Source organism: Diceros bicornis, chromosome 26 (genome assembly GCF_020826845.1).
Source record: "Diceros bicornis minor isolate mBicDic1 chromosome 26, mDicBic1.mat.cur, whole genome shotgun sequence".
NCBI lineage: Eukaryota > Metazoa > Chordata > Mammalia > Perissodactyla > Rhinocerotidae > Diceros > Diceros bicornis.
The window spans coordinates 30,497,011-30,515,475 of record NC_080765.1 but is presented as its reverse complement, the minus strand read 5'-3'; the positions used below and the strand labels follow the sequence as shown (position 1 = coordinate 30,515,475).

Sequence of the window (18,465 nt, the reverse complement as noted above, 5' to 3'; positions counted from 1 at the left end):
GCAAATTGTATACTTGACAAAGAGTTAATACCCAAAATATATAAGAATCTCCTACAACTCAAAGCAAAAAACCAGACAATCCAATTAAAAAATGGGCAGAAGATCTGAATGGACATTTTTCAAAGAAGACATACAGATGGCCAACAGGTACACGAAAAGATGCTCAATATCACTAATCATCCGGGAAATGCAAATCAAAACCACAATAAGATATTATCTCACACCTGTTAGAATGGCTGTTATCAAAAAGATAAGAAATAACAAGTATTGGTGAGGATGTGGAGAAAAGGGAATCCTTGTTGGTGGGAATGTAAACTGGTGCAACCACTATGGAAAACAGTATGGAGATTCCTCAAAAATTAAAAATAAAACTACCATATAATCCAGAAATTCCACTTTTGGGTATTTATCTAAAGAAAATGAAAACATTAACTCAAAAAGATATATGCGCCTCCATGTTCACTGCATCATTATTTACAATAGCCAAGATATGGAAACAACCTAAGCGTCTATTGATGGATGAAAGGATAAAGAAAATCTGGTATATATAGATGTATACCACAATGGAATATTATTTAGCCATAAAAAAGAATGAAATATTGCCATTTGAAACATGGATGGACCTCAAGGGCATTATGCTAAGTGAAATAAGTCAGAGAGAAAAAGATGAATACAGTATGATTTCACTGATTTGTAAAATCTAAGAAAACAAAAACAAAAAAGCAAAGCTCATAGATACAGAGAACAGATTGGTGGTTACCAGAGGAAAGGGGTACGGTGTAGGAGAAATGAGTGAAGGGGGTCAAAAGGTACAAACTTCCAGTTATAAAACAAGTAAGTCATGGGGATGTAACGTACAGCATGGTGACTATAGTTAATAATACTGTATTGCATATTTGAAAGTTTCTAAGAGGGTAGATCTTAAAAGTCGTTATCACAAGAAAAAAATTTTTGTAACTATGTAAGGTGACAGATGTTAATTAGACTTACTGTGGTGATCATTTTACAATGTATACAAATATCAAATCATTATGTTGTACATCTGAAACTAATATAACGTTATATGTCAATTATACCTCAATTAAAAAAGAAAATAATAAAATAAATCTTTTCTTTCTATATATATTATATATTTATATAAATATTTTTAATATACTATATATTTATAAATATATTTATATGTATATTTAACTACCCTCTTAGGTATATTTACCCTTTTGGCTCACACAATTGTGGAAGGCTAGAAAGTCCAAGATATATTATATTTAACATATATCCAAATATATATATTTAGAGGAAACACACCAATTTTGATACAAGAGTGGTTCTAGAGGAACAGAACCTTAAGCTGTCTGAATTGTTTCTAGGGTTTATGGAATTGGTTCTCTAAACTTATTAGATCTAATGGCACTAATGGTTCTATTTTTAGTAGTAAAGGGAGTACTAATAGGCCATGATGTAATGTAGCAATAAGGATATGCAAAATATCACCATTGAATGCTCATAATCAAACACTCATTAGAGGCAAAGTTCTGGGTGATCATGTAAATGATACCATCAAATACTTTTGTCAAACTAACAAGTATAATGAGATTAGCTGGTTGCTCCTAATTTTGCTGGACAAAAATGGGAAAAGAAAAGGATAAGTTCAGAGATTCAAATTCCCAGGTGAAATGCCACATAAATGACCTGATGGCTTCTATTTCAGCCATAAAAGAGACTCTCATGTCCTGTATCCACAAGGCTGAGGTTACTGAAAACTAAACGCAGAATCTCATCCCACAAGTGGCTGGGTTATAATGCAAATTGAATTCTCAACCTTGAAGAGTATGCACTGTTAAAGTGAGGGCATTGATTAGGAAGAAATGGGATCCTAAATATTGGAATGGGTACATATGGGAAGATCCTGATGAAGCTGGGGACACTGAACCCCTGACTTCTGATGAGCTTTCTTTGCCAGATAATGGTGGAATGAACATAAAGTTAGATCAGGCTGAATTTATTGATATGAGCCCACTAAGGAGAGATTATAGATTTAATGTTGCAGCTTGGTAGGTTAGAAGAGTTCTAACTGTATGTTTGATTGGTTGGCTGAAACTTGGACTAAATGGTGGCGCCATAGTAAATTAAGTTAAGATGCCACACCTGCCTTTGTATAATATAGAAGAGGGGATTAAAAGGCTTAAGGTAATTGGAACGTCAGAGTGAATTTGTTATTTAAGGTCTGCTCATCCACCTTAGGAGGGTCCGGAGGACATATTTTTCTGAGAAGTAAATTTATGAGGGGGGTCCCAGAGTCCTTGAAGAGCTCCATAATTGCTCTTCTCTGGAGGTCAGAAATTACAGTGGAAATTGCTGTCACTGAACTTGGAAACCTGAATGCAATGGGAGTGACTAGATCCTGGGGTAGCAAGGGCCAAGTGGCAGCTCTCAACCACCAAAGACAAGATGGGCATGGTTACTGTAGTGGACAGTAGAATCAAAGTAGCAATCTGATTTGCAGAAATCTATGGCATTGGCTAGTTGTTCATGGTGTTCCTAGAAGTTAAATAGATAAGAAGAGTACTAAATTCTTACTTTGTCTGTATAAGTGGAAAAGTCCTAGGTCAAGTGAAAAAATTCTACGTTGAATCACAAAAAAAGAGTCACATCCCCTCAATCAATTCCCAGATTTGAGCCAGTGTACAGAATCAGACCCCCTGAATGAAGGGGAAGCTGGGTCCCCTTGAGGAAGGGCCTCACTAAACTGCAAAAATTTATACTGTTAGTCTTTCTCCCAGCTTTCCCCAAAGGGCCCTATGGTCTTTTATCAGGATGACTGTGCATTGGGGAAAAGGAAATAATCAGATCTTTTGGGGATTATTAGACAGAAGCTCTGAACTGACACTAATTCCAGGAGACCTAAAAGTCACAATAGTCCACCTCTCTCTCTCTCTCTCCCTCTCTCTCTCTCTCCATACGCATATACACACAATTATCCCATTGTTTGTATTTCTCTGGAGAACCCTGACTAATACAACTGTCTACAAGAGATTCTCTTTAGATTCAAAGATACAAACAGATTGAAAGTAAAAGGATGGGAAAATATAACATGTAAACAGCAACCACAAGAAACCTTGAGTGGCTACATTATCATCAGACTAAACAGGCTTTTGAAAAATGATACTGGAAATAAAGAGGAATATTTCGTAATGATAAAGGGTTAATCCATCACAAAGGTACAATAATTATAAACATATGTGCACCTAAGGGCAGAGCCCCCAAATATCTGAAGCCTAAAATGACAATTGAATGATACTTCAATAGTAATAATTGGAGACTTCAATACCCTACTTTCAGTTGCTGGAAGAACTAAGAAGACTCAAACAACACTGTAAACCAACTAGACCTAACAGACATCTTTAGAATACTCCATTCAACAACAGGAGAATATGCGTTCTTCTCAAGTGTTCATAGAACATTTTCCAGGATATACCATATGTTAAGTCATAAAACAAATAAGTTTACAAGGACTGAAATAATACAAAGTATGTTCTCTAATGACAATATAATGAAATTAGAAATCAATAACAAAGGAAATACACAAATATGTGGAAATTAAACAACACATTGCAAGACAATCAAAGGATCAAATACGAAATAAGAAGGGAAATTAGAAAACGCTCTGAGATGAATGAAAATTAAGACACAACAAATCTTATGAGATGCAGCTAAATTAGTACACAGAGGAAAATTTATAGCTCTAAACACCTGAATTTAAAGAAGAAAGATCTTAAATCAAGAACATAACCTTCCACATTAAGACACTGGAAAAAGAAGAGCAGGCTAAACCTAAAGCAAGTGAAAAGAAGGAAATTAATGAAACAGAGAATAGAAAAATAAAGAAAATCAAGGAAACCAAAGTTGACTCTTTGCAAAGATGAACAAAATTTACGAACCTTTAGCTAGAATGACCAAAACAAAAAGAAAGTATACTCAAACTACTAAAAATAGAAATAAGAAAGGGGATATTATTAGTGATTTATATAAACAAACAGGGATTATAAAGGAACACTATGAACAATTGCAGGCTAATAGATTAGATAACTTAGGTGAAATCATAAAGTTCTTGAAAGACACAAATTACTGAAGCTGACTCAAGAAGAAATAGAAAATCTGGATATATCTATAATAAGTAAAGAGGAAGAACTGGTGAATCAGAGAAAAGTCACTAAACAGATGATTGTAGCACTGGTACAGGTAGAGAAATCAGAATTTACCAGAGAATATGGAAGCCAGCCACTTCCAAATGTGGATTGGACTTTGAAGGAAAGCTTATAGAGACGTCTATGGATGGCTGTTGTTTCTGCATTAGAGCCTTGGTTGCTGTCAGCTAGCAAGGCAAACAGTCAGAAGAAGAGTTGAATGTAGACTCGGGGAGAGCATGAACAAGGTGAACCCCACTGGCACCTCTATATCTGTCTGTCACTGCCACTAATCACAATAATTTTGAGAGTAATGTGCTGCTGATTCAATTCTGCCTTGCAAATCTCATGTGAATTTCTTTCCTCACTAACTCTAAACTGGAATAATACAGGTAAGGGGATTCTGAAAAGTATGGTTCAAGCTTAGTCAAGTTGGCATTGTGCCTTGGTACATAATAGTCAAACTGGTGACAACTAAAGATAAAGAGAAATTCTTGAAAACAGCCAAAGACAAGCAAAGCGTTACATAAAAGAGAACAACAATTTGAATGACTGCTGTCTTCTCATCTGAATTAAACGAAGCCAGAAGACAGTAAAATGACATTGTTAGAGTGTTGAGAAAAAACACAAACTATTAACCTAGACTTCTAAAAAAAGCAAAAATATACTTCAAGAATGATGATAAAGATATTTTCAGATAAAAGAAGACTAAGATAGTTCTTCTCCAGTTCTTCACTAAAAGAAGTCCTTAAGAAAGTTTCCAGTCTAGAGGGAAATGATAACAGAGGGAAACTCATACATTCAGGAAAGAATGAATAGCACCAGAGATGCTAAATATAAAAGCATTTTTCCTATTATTTACTTTGAAATACATGATGTTTTAAGGCAAAATTACAGTATTATTTTTCATGGTTAATAACATAATGACATATATAGATATAAGACATATGACAACTATAGAATTAAAAATAGTGAGGGGTAGAAGTGACATTTATGGTTTTACATTTTCCACATTTTACAATATTAACTCTAAATAGACTGTGAAAAATTAAGTTTATATTTTGTAAACCCTACACTGACCACTAAAGATAATGCAAAGAAGTATAGCTAAAAAGTCAATTGAGAAATTAAAATGGAATTCCAAATATATTCAAGTAATCCAAGGAAAGGCGGGAATGGGAAAGCAGAGAAACAAAAAACAGAAGAGACAAATAGAAAACAAATAATAAATGTGGTAGGTGGAAATACAACCATATCAATGAAGAACTAAACACTCAAATGTAAGTTAGAGACTATCAGAATGGATATAAAGTTAGGACCCAAGTATAGGCAGTTTACAGTTAGCCACTTTAAATATAAAGGCATACAAGTTAGAAAATAAATGGATGTTAAATGATATACCGTGCAAAAAGTAAGTATAAGAAGGCTGGAGGTACCATATTAACATCAGAGGAAATAGACTTTAAGACAAGGAATATTATCAGGGATATAGAGTGACATTTCATAATTCAATTTATCAGGAAGACATATAATAATAAATGTTTATTGGCTTAATGACAGAGATTAAAAATATATAAAGAAACAATTGACAGAATTAAAGGGAGAAATAAACAAACCTACAATCAGGATTAGAGATTTTACACCCTTTTCTCAGCAATTGATAGATCAATGAGACAAAAATATCAGTTAAAGACCAGGTGATGTAAGCATTACTCTCAACCATCATAACCTAATTGATATTTATAGAACGTTACAACCAATAAATGCAAAACACACATGTATTTCAAGTGCACATAGAACATTACTGAGATTGACCATATGTTGAGCCATTGAACAAACATCAATGGATTTAGAAGGACTGAATACAGAGTATGTTCGTTGACCACAAAGGAATTAAACTAGGAATCAATAACAATATTATATCTAGAAAAGTCCCAAATATTTGGAAATTAATCTACTGACTTTTAAGTAATCCATGCATCAAAAAAGAAATAATACAGGAAATTAGAAAATACTGTAACTTTTGAATGATAATGAAAATATAAGAAATCAATTTTTTTCAGAGTACACCTAAAGCACTGCTTATAGGGCAATGTTTAGCTTTAAATGTTTATATTAGAAAAGAAGAAAGACCTAAAAGCTATGTCTTCAGGCTTCTGTAAGGAAACTAGAAGAAATGAGAAAAGTAAACCAAAAGTAAATGAAAGGAACGAAATTATAAAGATCAAAAAAATCAATGAAAGAGAAAATAGTCAACAATAGAGAAAATTAATAAATACAAAATGTGGTTCTTTGGAATGATTTCAACAAAATGAATGCAGTTTATAGTAGGTAATTATACCTCAATAAATTTTAAGAAAATAAATTTCTGTGGACACAGATTTTTCTTTTATCAGGTAACTGAGATAGTCATAGGTAGATATATGCTTTTCAGCCGACTGTTCCACTTTCTTAGAGTTATGCTTAAGGTCCGTGCTTAATTACTCACCTTCCTGAATGTCTTATAGATACCAAAGTAAATATATTGATTGAAAAATGTTCTTAGTTTCCACAAAGTAGTCTCCAAAAAGAAAAGCAAGAGAAGAAAAATAAAGCCTGTGGTACTCATCATAATCATATACTTTCCAATCATTTCTTCTTCCAAAGAATAAATATTCTTTGCAGTATCTGACGATGGCAAAAAAAATAAAAAGAGAGAGAGATATTACTGCACAACATTGACATCATGAACAAGGCCTAAGAAAAAAACAAATAGGAAGAAATACAGGATAAAACGAAATATTAGGCTAAACTAAGACAAATAAAGTATTTAGAGTACAAGAAGTGATTATCCTGCTACACAAATACCATTTGAACAATAAATTTTGAAGGCTGATCTTCATGAATATAATATATGATAAGTAAGCATATGCATATTAATATATTTATTGATATGTCTGATAATTATTGCATGCCATGAAAAGTATGCCTCAAATCCTTTCAGAAGTGTGAAGTCTTAAATTGATAATTAGATGAAAGTATTAAAGTGCAAATACTCTTGCAAAAGGTAACACACTATGCTTTTAAAAGGTAAAAAATGACCATTAGCTGACACTTTTTGAACTTTCTTGAGAAGAAAGCTAATGAGGACAAAGTACAGAATTCCTGTTACAAGAAAATTATAAACTCTCCATTTTTTTAAAAAAAATTTATTTTTTAGAATGGTGTTAGGTTTACAGAAAAATTGAAAAAAGAGTATAGAGAATTACATATGCCTTGCACCCAATTTCCCTAATTATTAACAACATGCATTAATATGGTACGTGTTACAATGAATGAACAAATATTAATACATTACTAAAAGTCCCAGATTGATTCAGATTTCCTAGTTTTTAATGTAATGTTCTTTTTTTGTTCCATGATCCAATCCAGCTACTACACTACATTTAGTAGTCATGTCTCCTTAGGTTCCTCTTGGCTGTGACAGTTTCTCAGATTTATTTATTTTTGATGACATTGACAGTTTTGTTTTTTTTTTAAGGAGTTTTGAATTTTTTTTTTTTTGAGGAAGATTGGCCCTGAGCTGACATCTGTTGCCAATCTTCCTCTTTTTCTCTTTTTTCTCCCCAAAGCCCCAGTACATAGTTGTATATCCTGGTTGTAGGTCCTTCCAGTTCTTCTATGTTGGATGGCGCCTCAGCATGGCTTGATGAGCTGTGAGTAGGTCTGTGCCCCGGATCCGAACCTGGAAACCCAGGCTGCAGAAGCAGAACACATAAACTTAATCACTGTGCCACCAGGCTGGCTCAACATTGACAGTTTTGAAGAGTACTGGTCAGGTATTTTGTAGGATGTCCTTCAACTGGGATCTGTCTGATTTTTTTTTCATGATTAGGCTGGGGTTATAGGTTTTTTTGAAGGAAGATCACATAGGTAAAGTGCCATTTTTATCGCATCAAAAAAAGGGTTCATACTATCAATGTCACTTATCACTGTTGACATAGTGTTTGTCAGCTTTCTCTGCTGTTGCATCTTTTTTATCCCTTTCCATACTCTATATTCATAGGAAGAAAGTCATAATGTACATCCCACACATAAGAAGTGGGAAGTTATGCTCTACATTGGAGTATCTACATAAATTGTTTAGAATTCTATGGGAGATTTTTCTCTTCTCTACTATTTATTTATTTGGTTGGTCATTTATTTATATAAAAATAGACTCATATTATTTAATTTATACTTTGGTTGTAATCCAATACTACTTTATTTTGTTGCTCAAATTGTTCCAGCTTTGGCCATTGAACTTTTTTTTTTTTTTTTTGTGAGAAAGACTAGCCCTGAGCTAACAACTGTTGCCAATCCTCCTCTTTTTGCTGAGGAAGATTGGCCCTGGGCTAACATACATGCCCATCTTCCTCCACTTTATATGGGACGCCGCCACAGCATGGCTTGACACGCGGTGCATTGGTCCACGACCCGGATCTAAACCTTCGAATCCCGGGCCACCAAAGCAGAGCATGCGAACTTAACCGCTACACCACTGGGCTGGCCCCTAAACCTCTCTTTTTTGAGACTCATATTTTATAAGTATTTGTAGTTGATGTACAGAAATGCAACTGAATGTTATGTTTGTATTTATTTTGCATTCATAAACCCCATTCAATTCTTATAAAGTCTAATAATTTATTAGGGGATTCTTTGAGATTTCTGGGTAGACCATTATATCTAGTATTCACTTTTTCCATTCCCCATACTTTAAAATTATTTTTTAAAAATACTTGATTCACATAGACGATTATATGCTACATATGTGTAAATTTTAAGCATAACATCATAATGGAATCTATGAACCCAGCCCCCAAATTAAAAGTTTATAAATATACTTATGTGCTCCTTCACTTTTCCATCCTCCAGAGGTAACCACTATGATGAATTGTGTTCTGAATTTCTATTTTATTTAAATACAAGTGGACCATTACATATGTTTTGGTAAATATTTTGTTTAATTTTAAAATTTGAACTTTATAGAAATAGTATGATACTCTATGTAGTTTTCTGGAAGCTGTTTTCCCTCCATGTTATCACTTTTTTTTTTAAATTTTCAAACATAAAGTGAAACTGAAATAACAGTACAATAAAGACCAGTCCCTCCACCTAGTATCAACTGTGTTAACGTTTAGCCATATTTGCTCCTCACATCTGGCCCCCACTATATGTATATTTCTAATTAAGTTGCCTCTGTGGTTTTTAAAAGATGATTTTCTCGTACGTGTTGTTTTTATTTTTACATTTCTGTCTTCTTGTCATACTAGCTTTGTATGAACGTTTGCTATCTTTTCCTGTTGTGAATTTTCATGGACCATCAAAGCAATAATTTTATGGAGTGGTGATGATGGATTTGAGATGATTACTTGGTTGCTTAGTTTATGAAAACTATTTCTGTTGGAAGAGTGAAATATAATTTCTTTAATAAATGTCCTTCTGCTGGGGAGGAGTGGGGTGTGGATACAGTTTTCTGATTCCCTGGTAACCTTTTGTTTCTGCAGTACCCTTAACTTGTGCTGGTTTTTTTTCCTTCTTTTTACACAACATCAAGCTTCCAAGAGATAATTCATCCTTCCAAGTCATTCTTCTTCTCAGAAGTGTTGCCTTCCCAAGATGAGAATGTTCCAAAAGTACTGAGACATCAAAGTACTGAGAGAGAGGCAAGAAGTTCAGAGAATCTAAGCAAGAAAAATACAAACCTCCCAAACCCCACTGAGATTCTCCTAATCATGAAAAGAAGACAAGCTGACAAGAAATGATTTAAGAACTCATCTTATGATGTTAGAAAATTAATCCTCCAAACTGGAGAATGTGGAAGAAAATAATAAAGAACATAAATTAATGTTAGAAAAAAACATACAATAGAATCAATAAATATAAAAGCTTGTTTTTTGAAAAGACTAACATAATTGATAAACCTCTGGTAAGATTGATCAAGAAAAAAATACAAGTGGAAAAAATTAGGAATATCATAAATAAAAATGGGGATATCACTACAGAACTTACAGATGTTAGAAATACCAGAAGATATTATGAACAAATTTACTCCAATAACTTTGAAAATTTAGGTGGAATAAAATGATCCTACAAAAACTCTATTAATTCCTCTTCCCAAATTATTACTAAGTGTCTTGACATGAGTATAGCCATATTTGGTCGTTCCATTTACCTACAGCCACCAGCACACAAAGAAATATAAAGCTGCTCTCTGTGTGGTGGGAACTGGCCTTTCTCCAAGGGACTGGCCCTTCTTCCACGGAGATAGTTGCAATTTGTAAGATTACAAGGCTCTTTGGGCATCATAGCTCAGGACGGACTGGCCATCTGTGCCGGGCTGGGATGATAGCCAGGGACCTCAGTGCACATACGCAACTGATAACCATTTGTGCATGGGAAGACCAAATGCTTACTCTGCAAGCTTCGCAAATGCTTACTCTGGAGATTACTGATGCTATATAAACTGCTGGAAACTGAGGCCTGGTGAGAGTCTCGCCTGTCGGGGGGACGCCTTGCCCAGGACCTCTGACGATCAGACTCCCGCCTAGCCGTGTCAATTGAAGGGACTCTCCCCCGCGCAGGGACGTAGATGTTGTGAGTAACCGATCTGATGTTTTCTCTTTCTGTCAATGTGGTGTTTCTCTTTCCGGTTGATGTGTGTTATTTCCCTTCAGTCCATCTGGTGTTTCCCTTTCCGACCGATCTGATGTTTTCCCCTCTTACTATAGGACCTATTAGAATCTGCTTCTATTTCGGTCAATCTGGTGTTTCCCTTTCCGATCGATTTGTGTCATTTCCCTCTTATTTATTCGGATCTGTTTGTGGACTATCACCTTTTCTCTCCTCTATATAATAAAATATACATTCAGTCCGTTCATTTGGGTTGGAAAGTTTCTTTTTATGTCTCCTATCGATCCACTGAACCTCTCAAAACACTAGGATATGCAAATAACTCTATCTTTATTAAAGAAACATGATCAATAATTAAAAACCTTTCCAAAGAACAATCTCCATACACAATTATTCAGTTTATTATTGAACATTAAAAACTCAGCCAATATAATTCACCATGTAATTCAATAGAATAAATATGTAATTCACTAGAACAAAGAAGAAAAATCATTTGCCCATCTCAGTAGAAGCAATAACAAGCATCAGATAAAATTGAACAATTATTAATAGTTAAAAAAAACAAACAACTCCTACCAAACCCAGAATAAAAAGGATTTACTTAATCCAGGAAACTGGGAGCCCTTTGAATCCCAGTTCTGACCCATAAAAACTATGTGAAATAAGGCACATAGTCAGTTTCAGTGAAAAATCTTCACTCTGAAATTGGAATGAAACTGGATGTCTGCTATCATCACTTTGATTCAATTAGAGCTATACGTCCTTGACAAAGCAGCAAGTTAAGAACAAGAAACAAATGTATATAGATTGGAAAAGAAATACATTATTAGCAGCTTCTTTGCTTGTACCCATTGAAAATGAAAAATAACTTACACATAAATTATCAAAGTTGATAAAATAATTTAGCATGTCCGATACACAAAAAATGAACTCTTTCAATTGTATTTCTCTATATCAACAATAAAAAAATGACACTTTAAGAAAAGTGATACTATTTATAATAGCATCAAAAGATATGTACAGATAAAGCTAACAACATATCTGCAATACTTCTAAACCAATAACTAATAAACAGTATTAAATAAAAATGAAGATCTAAGTAAACAAATGGATGGCTAGAACTAAATAAGTAAAGGAATGTACCAAGTTTACAGATTGTAAAAGCAAAAATTGAAGAGATATTAAATCTTTCAAAATTGTTCTATAGAATTAAAACAATCTCAATAAAAATCCTACTAGATTTGTTTTTTTGTGTGTAAAGAAAGGCTGATTCTTAAATGTATATGGAATTGCAAAATATCAAGATATAGCCAAGTTCCAACTTCAAAACTTACTACAAAGCTAAAGTAATCAAGATGCAGGTAGTACTGGCATAAGGATAGACATATAGATCAATGAAATGCAAATGAGATGGAATCCTATCTCACACCATACACAAAAATCAACTAAAAATGTATCAAAGACCTAAATATAACAGCTAAAATTATAAACCTCTTAGAAGAAAACATTGGGGTAAGTCTCTGTGACCTTTGATTAAGCAATGATTCCTTTGACATGACACCTAAAGTGTACAAGCAACCAAAGAAACAATAGAAAACTGGACTTCATCAAAATTAAAAACTGTTGTGCATCAAAGGACACTATCAAGGAAACGAAGAGATAGCCCACAGAATAGGAGAAAATACTTGCAAATCATTTGTCAGAGAAGGGTCTAGTTTCCAGAATACATAAAGACAAATAGCCCAATTAAAAAATGGGCAAACAATTTGAATAGACATTTCTACAAAGGAGATATACAAATGGACAATAGGCACATGAAAAGATGCTTGGCATCATTAGAGAAATGCAAATTGAAACAATGAGATACAAATTCACACCTATTAGGAAGGCTATGATAATTTAAGAAATGGAGAATAACATTGTTGGAGAGGATATGGAGAAATTGGAAGTCTCCTGCATTGCTGTACAAAAATAGTCCCACCTGCTATGGAGACTATAATACCATGACTTTTCATGTCACTAGATTTTAAATGAAATGTTTCTGTTCTATTTTTTCCACCTCACCCCATCCCCTAAAGTTTATTGTCATACCGTTTACAACTGTTTGATTACTGAGCTTCCCTCTGAGGTCATCAATAACTGTTTTAGGTAGGACCTGGCTTACTTTCTTCTCTTCTCACTCTGCCCACTCTTGCCAAAATAAGATATTTTCAAAATTATCTAATAAATGATGCAGTGCCACCATTAGGGATTTCTAAGGTTCAATTGAATGTTTACCCTTTCCTTTTCTACAAATCTGCAGTACTGTTCTTCTTTCTCTTACTTTTATTTCTGGCCTTTATCACCCAAATCACTACTTCCTAACCCTTACCTATTTATTAAAAAAACAGTTGAGTTCCTCTATGTGCCAGATACTATATTAGACACTGGGGAACGGATTTCATCCATTCACTCAAATAAGTTGTGAGCAGGTGAGTGTGTGTGATCATGAGTGGTGATGGTGGTGGGAGGTAACAAAAGTAAATACAATACAGTTACAATACAAATCCTTCCCCTAGAGGTTCTTTCCCATAGATAAAATGCATTATGCAGTGAAGGAAAATAAGCTTTGAATCCTAGTTCTGGCCCATAAAAGCTGTGTGACATAAGGAACACAGTCAGCTTCCTCAAAATGAGTATAATAACAGATAACTTGAGGTTGTGAAGATTGAAAATAATGTATTTAAAGTTAGTAGGTGGTTGATTATCAGCAGCTCTTATTTCTACATCTGATGACTACTTTAAACTTACCTTGGATTTGCTTTTGAGGTTTTATTATACTTACAATGATTTTCCCCCAGCCTTGTAAAATGACTTATGTAGTAAACATATATTCTTACTCTCTCCTTTGAAATAAGGGCCAATTCCCCATGGGCTGAGCCTGAGTCTAATTTCCTAGAGACTTAGGGACCCTCAAAGATACTTACTGTCTTGACTACAATTTAAGTAGCCAGGAGGTATTTTTACAGAGCACCATTTCCTCTTCTGGTAGAAAGTAAAATAGTCAGCGATGCACTTTGCAAGGTTGTAATTGGGAAAGAGCAGTAATGAATTACGTATGAAGGTTCTGGTGGCATTAGACATGCTATGTGGAACTTCTAAAAAGATGATAAGATTAGGTTTCATTATAGGAAATGAACTATTCCCAGGACAACAAATCCCCCAATGATGATCAAACCAAGCTCAGGAAAGTAAAACCCAGATGATTATATTTGAAGAACACTAACTACTTCCCAATAAGTTTGTTCCAGTTGATAGCCAGCGACATAGTTTGTGTTGATAATTGCAGAGTTCTGAAAAGTCTTTTTGATGAAGTGGGTGTCCACATGATGGTCTTCCTGCCACCTGATATGAACAGGAAACCACTACTGTCTATTTTTCACATTTCTAATCCTAATTGATCAAGCATGGAAGTAGTGGTAGGAGATATAGCCTAGAATTCAACAGTAAGGAACAGATAGGGAAATTATGACATTTTTGAGAGTAGAAAAATCTTCAAAGAAACCAGCTGATCAGTAACTAATGTCTCTCCAAAGAATGCATTTAATATGAATAATAATTAGAGATTAAATTCCTAGAGATATGAACATGATTAATTTATGAATTGCCAATATAGAATTTTGATAATGAATTCAGTTTTTTGGGGAAGATAAAAGGCTAAACAGAAAGTTTATACAAGACACTTTGAGCAAAGAGAGATGGCCAAGAAGTAAAACCTCAAGTGCCAAAGCCATGGCAATTCTGTCCTATGTGGATCTTAACTTGATATAGAGACAAATAATTGATCCAGATTGAAGAATTCTGGATATTGGCCACTTGAATACATGCCAAAAATGGCACTAATTGTATAGACCAGCACTGTCTAATAGAACTTTTCATCATTATGGGAAAGCTCTATAGGTGCACTAATACATGCATGTGGCTATTGAGCTCTTGCAATGTCGCTAGTGTGGCTATGGAACTGAATGTTAAATTGTATTTAATTTCAATAAATTTAAATTTAAGTTTAAACAGCCACACATGGCTAGTGGCTACCATATTACACAGTATAGATATAGTCTAATATCTTTTGGCCTCTCCCTGTAGCAATCATAAATATCTTCTCACCTCCAAAGAGTAGAGAAAGATCTTCCTAGGTGAGGAAGAGAAACAGAATATCTTATCTGACAAAATGATGAATGCCTCTTTAGGGAAGGGGAAAGGTAAAAACTGATAAAAATATGTTATTAAAAATAATCATCACCTAGTTCAAGCAAGGGCATTGATGAGAACAGAATATCAATCAACTAAACTGTAAACTACTGGAAACAACTGGTGTGGATGTATTGATGGAATATCAATTCTCTTTACACAATTCTAGGGAAGGCTCTATTTTATATGTGCTCTTTTGGCTTGCCCCAGCATCTGTTCTTCATACTCTGGTAATAGTTCCCAAGATTTCATAGCATTTTTGAACAATGGTAGTTTCCTTCTTTCTAGGCTGCATATGTTTTATTTATTTTTCTACATTACAGAACTGATTAAGACCTAATGTGTAATGTTTAGTAGAAGTGGCAATAGCAGTCACGCTCACGTAGTTCCTCATTTTTAAAGAAAATGCTTTTAATAGGTGACCATTGAATATTATAGTTGCTATAGAGTTTTGCATATGTCCTTTACAAAGTTAGGCACATTTTTTCCCCTAATCCTATTTACTAAGAAATTTTTATCAGATATCATTGATTTTTCTGCACCTATTGAGATGATTATATGTTTCCCCCACTAATACTTTAAAGTAGGAATTTTATTTATAGATTTTCTACTCTGAAAGCAACCTTCTTAGATTCAGTTAGCTAATATTTTGTTTAGAATTTTTGAATCTATGTTCATGAATGAAATTAGTTTGTGATTATCTTGTCAGGTTATGACATGAGTCTTTTGCTAATCTCATAGACGGGGTTGGAAGTATTATCTTACTCTTTTCTATATTAGCTGGAAGAATATATAGCACTCACCACTAGTAGAGTCATCTAGGCCTTGTGTTTTCTTTGTGAAAATAATTTTAACTATTAATTACTTGAGTGCTTGTAGTACAATGCAAATTTTCTAATACTTCTTAAATCAGATTCAGAAAATTGCATTTTTTCTAGAAATGTAAGTTTGTTCAAAGTTTTTGCATTTGTTGTCCTAACATTGTTTATCATATCCTCTTATTTGTCAATGGTGTAATAACTAAGTATATAAACCCTTTTTATACCTAATATTTATTTATTTATTTATTTAATCTCAATCAACTTGCCTTTATGCCCATTTGATGAATCCTTCCAACTAGCTGATTAGTGGCTCTGTTGGTATTCTCTATTGTATATCTGTTTTCTATTTGGTTAATTTTTTTTGCTCTTATTTGTTCATTACTTCTACTTTCTTTGTGTTTACTATGCTCTTATTTGTTCATTACTTCTACTTTCTTTGTGTTTATTATGCTATCATTTTTCTAACTTTTTAAATTGGGTGGTTTGTTAATTGTTTTGGCTTTTTTAATGTTAGTAAAGCTATAAAATATCTCTTTAGCTGCAGAGTATTTATGTCTCTCTTCAGTCCTAAATATTTTCTAATTTATGTTATGATTCCTTCTTTAGCCCATTAATTATTTTAAAATGTGTTTTAAATTTCTCAATTGTGTTTTCTTTCCCCAGTTATATTTTTGTTACTGATCTAATTTAATTACAAAATGGCAATGAATGTGTCGTATATTAATCTTCCTGGTACATCATCTGGTCAGTTTTTGTAAAGAATCCATGTGTGTTTGAAAACATGTGTTTGGGATTCTGTGTTCTCTATATTCCCATTAACTCAAGTTTATTAACTGTACTGTTCAACAGGTATCATTTATTGAATTCTTTCCCCTGCCTAATCCATTAGTTACAAGAGAAGTATGTTAAAATCTCCTTCTATGATGCTGTTTGGTTTGCCTACTATTTCAAGTAGCTCTGGTAATTTTGTTTAAATATACATCTAGATTATATTACTAAGTAAGTAAAATTTTGGAATTCTTACAACTTCATGTGCAGTTGAATTTGCTGTCATGTAGTGAGCCTCTTGATCTCTAATAATATTTTTTATCTTAAAGAATATATATTTTTCTTATATCAATATAGTCACTCCAGTTTTATTTTTGTGAGCATTTGCTTGATATATCTTTTTCCATTCTTGTACCTTGTGTATCTTTTTTTGTTTGTTTGTGAGGAAGATTAGCCCTGAACTAACATCCGATGCCAATCCTCCTCTTTTTGCTGAGGAAGATTGGCCCTGGGCTAACATCCGTGCCCATCTTCCTCCACTTTATATGGGACGCTGCCACAGCATGGCTTGACAAGCAGTGCGTTGGTGCGTGCCTGGGATCTGAACCTGCGAACCCTGGGCTGCTGAAGTGGAGCATGTGCACTTAACTGCCAAGCCACCGGGCCAGCCCTTGTATCTTTATTTTTTAATAGTGCTTCCTGTAAACAGTATAATGCTAGAATGTTGGGGGTGGGGAGTGGTGACCCAGAATGGCAATCTTTGTCATTTATTTAATGATCATGTTTTGTTGCTCTTTATTTTTATTATTGATATATCTGGGTTAATTACTATCATATTACTTTGCTATTTATTCTTATTTTTCTTTTTTTTTTAAATCTCCATCCTCCCATCTTTTGGATGAAACTGGGTTTTTTTTCCTCCCTTCTTCCTCATTGCTCGTTTACTGTGTTTTGGAAGTTATACTTTAAAAATATTCCCTCAGTGGCTACACTGGATATTTGAACATGCCTACTTACTTTTTCCTTCGGCTGCTTCAAAGATCTTCTTTTTTAGCATTGGTGTTCTGAAGTTTCATGATGATGTTTTTAGGTGAGGAATTTTTTTTTTTTTTTTTTTTTTTTTTTTTTTGTGAGGAGATCAGCCCTGAGCTAACATCCGCCAATCCTCCTCTTTTTTTTTTGGTGAGGAAGACGGCCCTGGGCTAACATCGGTGGCCATCTTCCTCCACTTTATATGGGACGCCGCCACAGCATGGCTTACCAAGCAGTGCGTCGGTGCGTGCCCGGGATCTGAACCAGCGAACCCCGGGCCGCCGCAGCAGAGCGCGCGCACCCAACCGCTTGCGCCACGGGGCCGGCCCCAGGTGAGGAATTTTTTTAAATGACTCAGTGGGCTTTCTAAAACTGAGGATTTCTGCCTTTCAATAATTCTGGAAATTCTCAGCTATTATCTTTCTAACTCTACTTCTCCCTCTTCTTTCTATTCTCTATTCAGCCATATGTTGGAACTTCTCAACTCGATCCTTCATTGTTTTTTAACATTTCTTTCACACCTTCCGTCTTCTTATCTCATGGGATACATTAAATACATTTCTTTTGTATCCATCTTTAACCCACCAATTCTCTCTTCAGCTGTTTCAACTGTGTGTAATAATCTGATACCTCTATTTATTGACTTCTTAATTTAAATTATTATTAAATCTTTTCATTTCTCAAGATTCTATCTGGATGTTTTTCAAATCTACTTGTCCTCTCTCTCTCTCTCTGTAGCTATCTATCTAGTATATGCATATATATGTAATATATATGTA

General features: G+C 34.1%; 1 protein-coding gene across 1 annotated transcript in view; it reads right to left on the bottom strand.

Moving 5' to 3' along the window:
* Positions 1-18,465, bottom strand: part of LOC131422010 (phospholipid-transporting ATPase ABCA3-like) — a 162,918-nt gene that overhangs the window by 19,501 nt on the left and 124,952 nt on the right. The window contains exons 23-24 of the mRNA XM_058568869.1: positions 13,802-13,972; positions 6,673-6,851 (exon numbers count right to left, since the gene is read on the bottom strand). Of these exons, the coding sequence (XP_058424852.1) occupies positions 6,673-6,851; positions 13,802-13,972 (350 nt within the window). The remainder of the gene's footprint in view (positions 1-6,672; positions 6,852-13,801; positions 13,973-18,465) is intronic.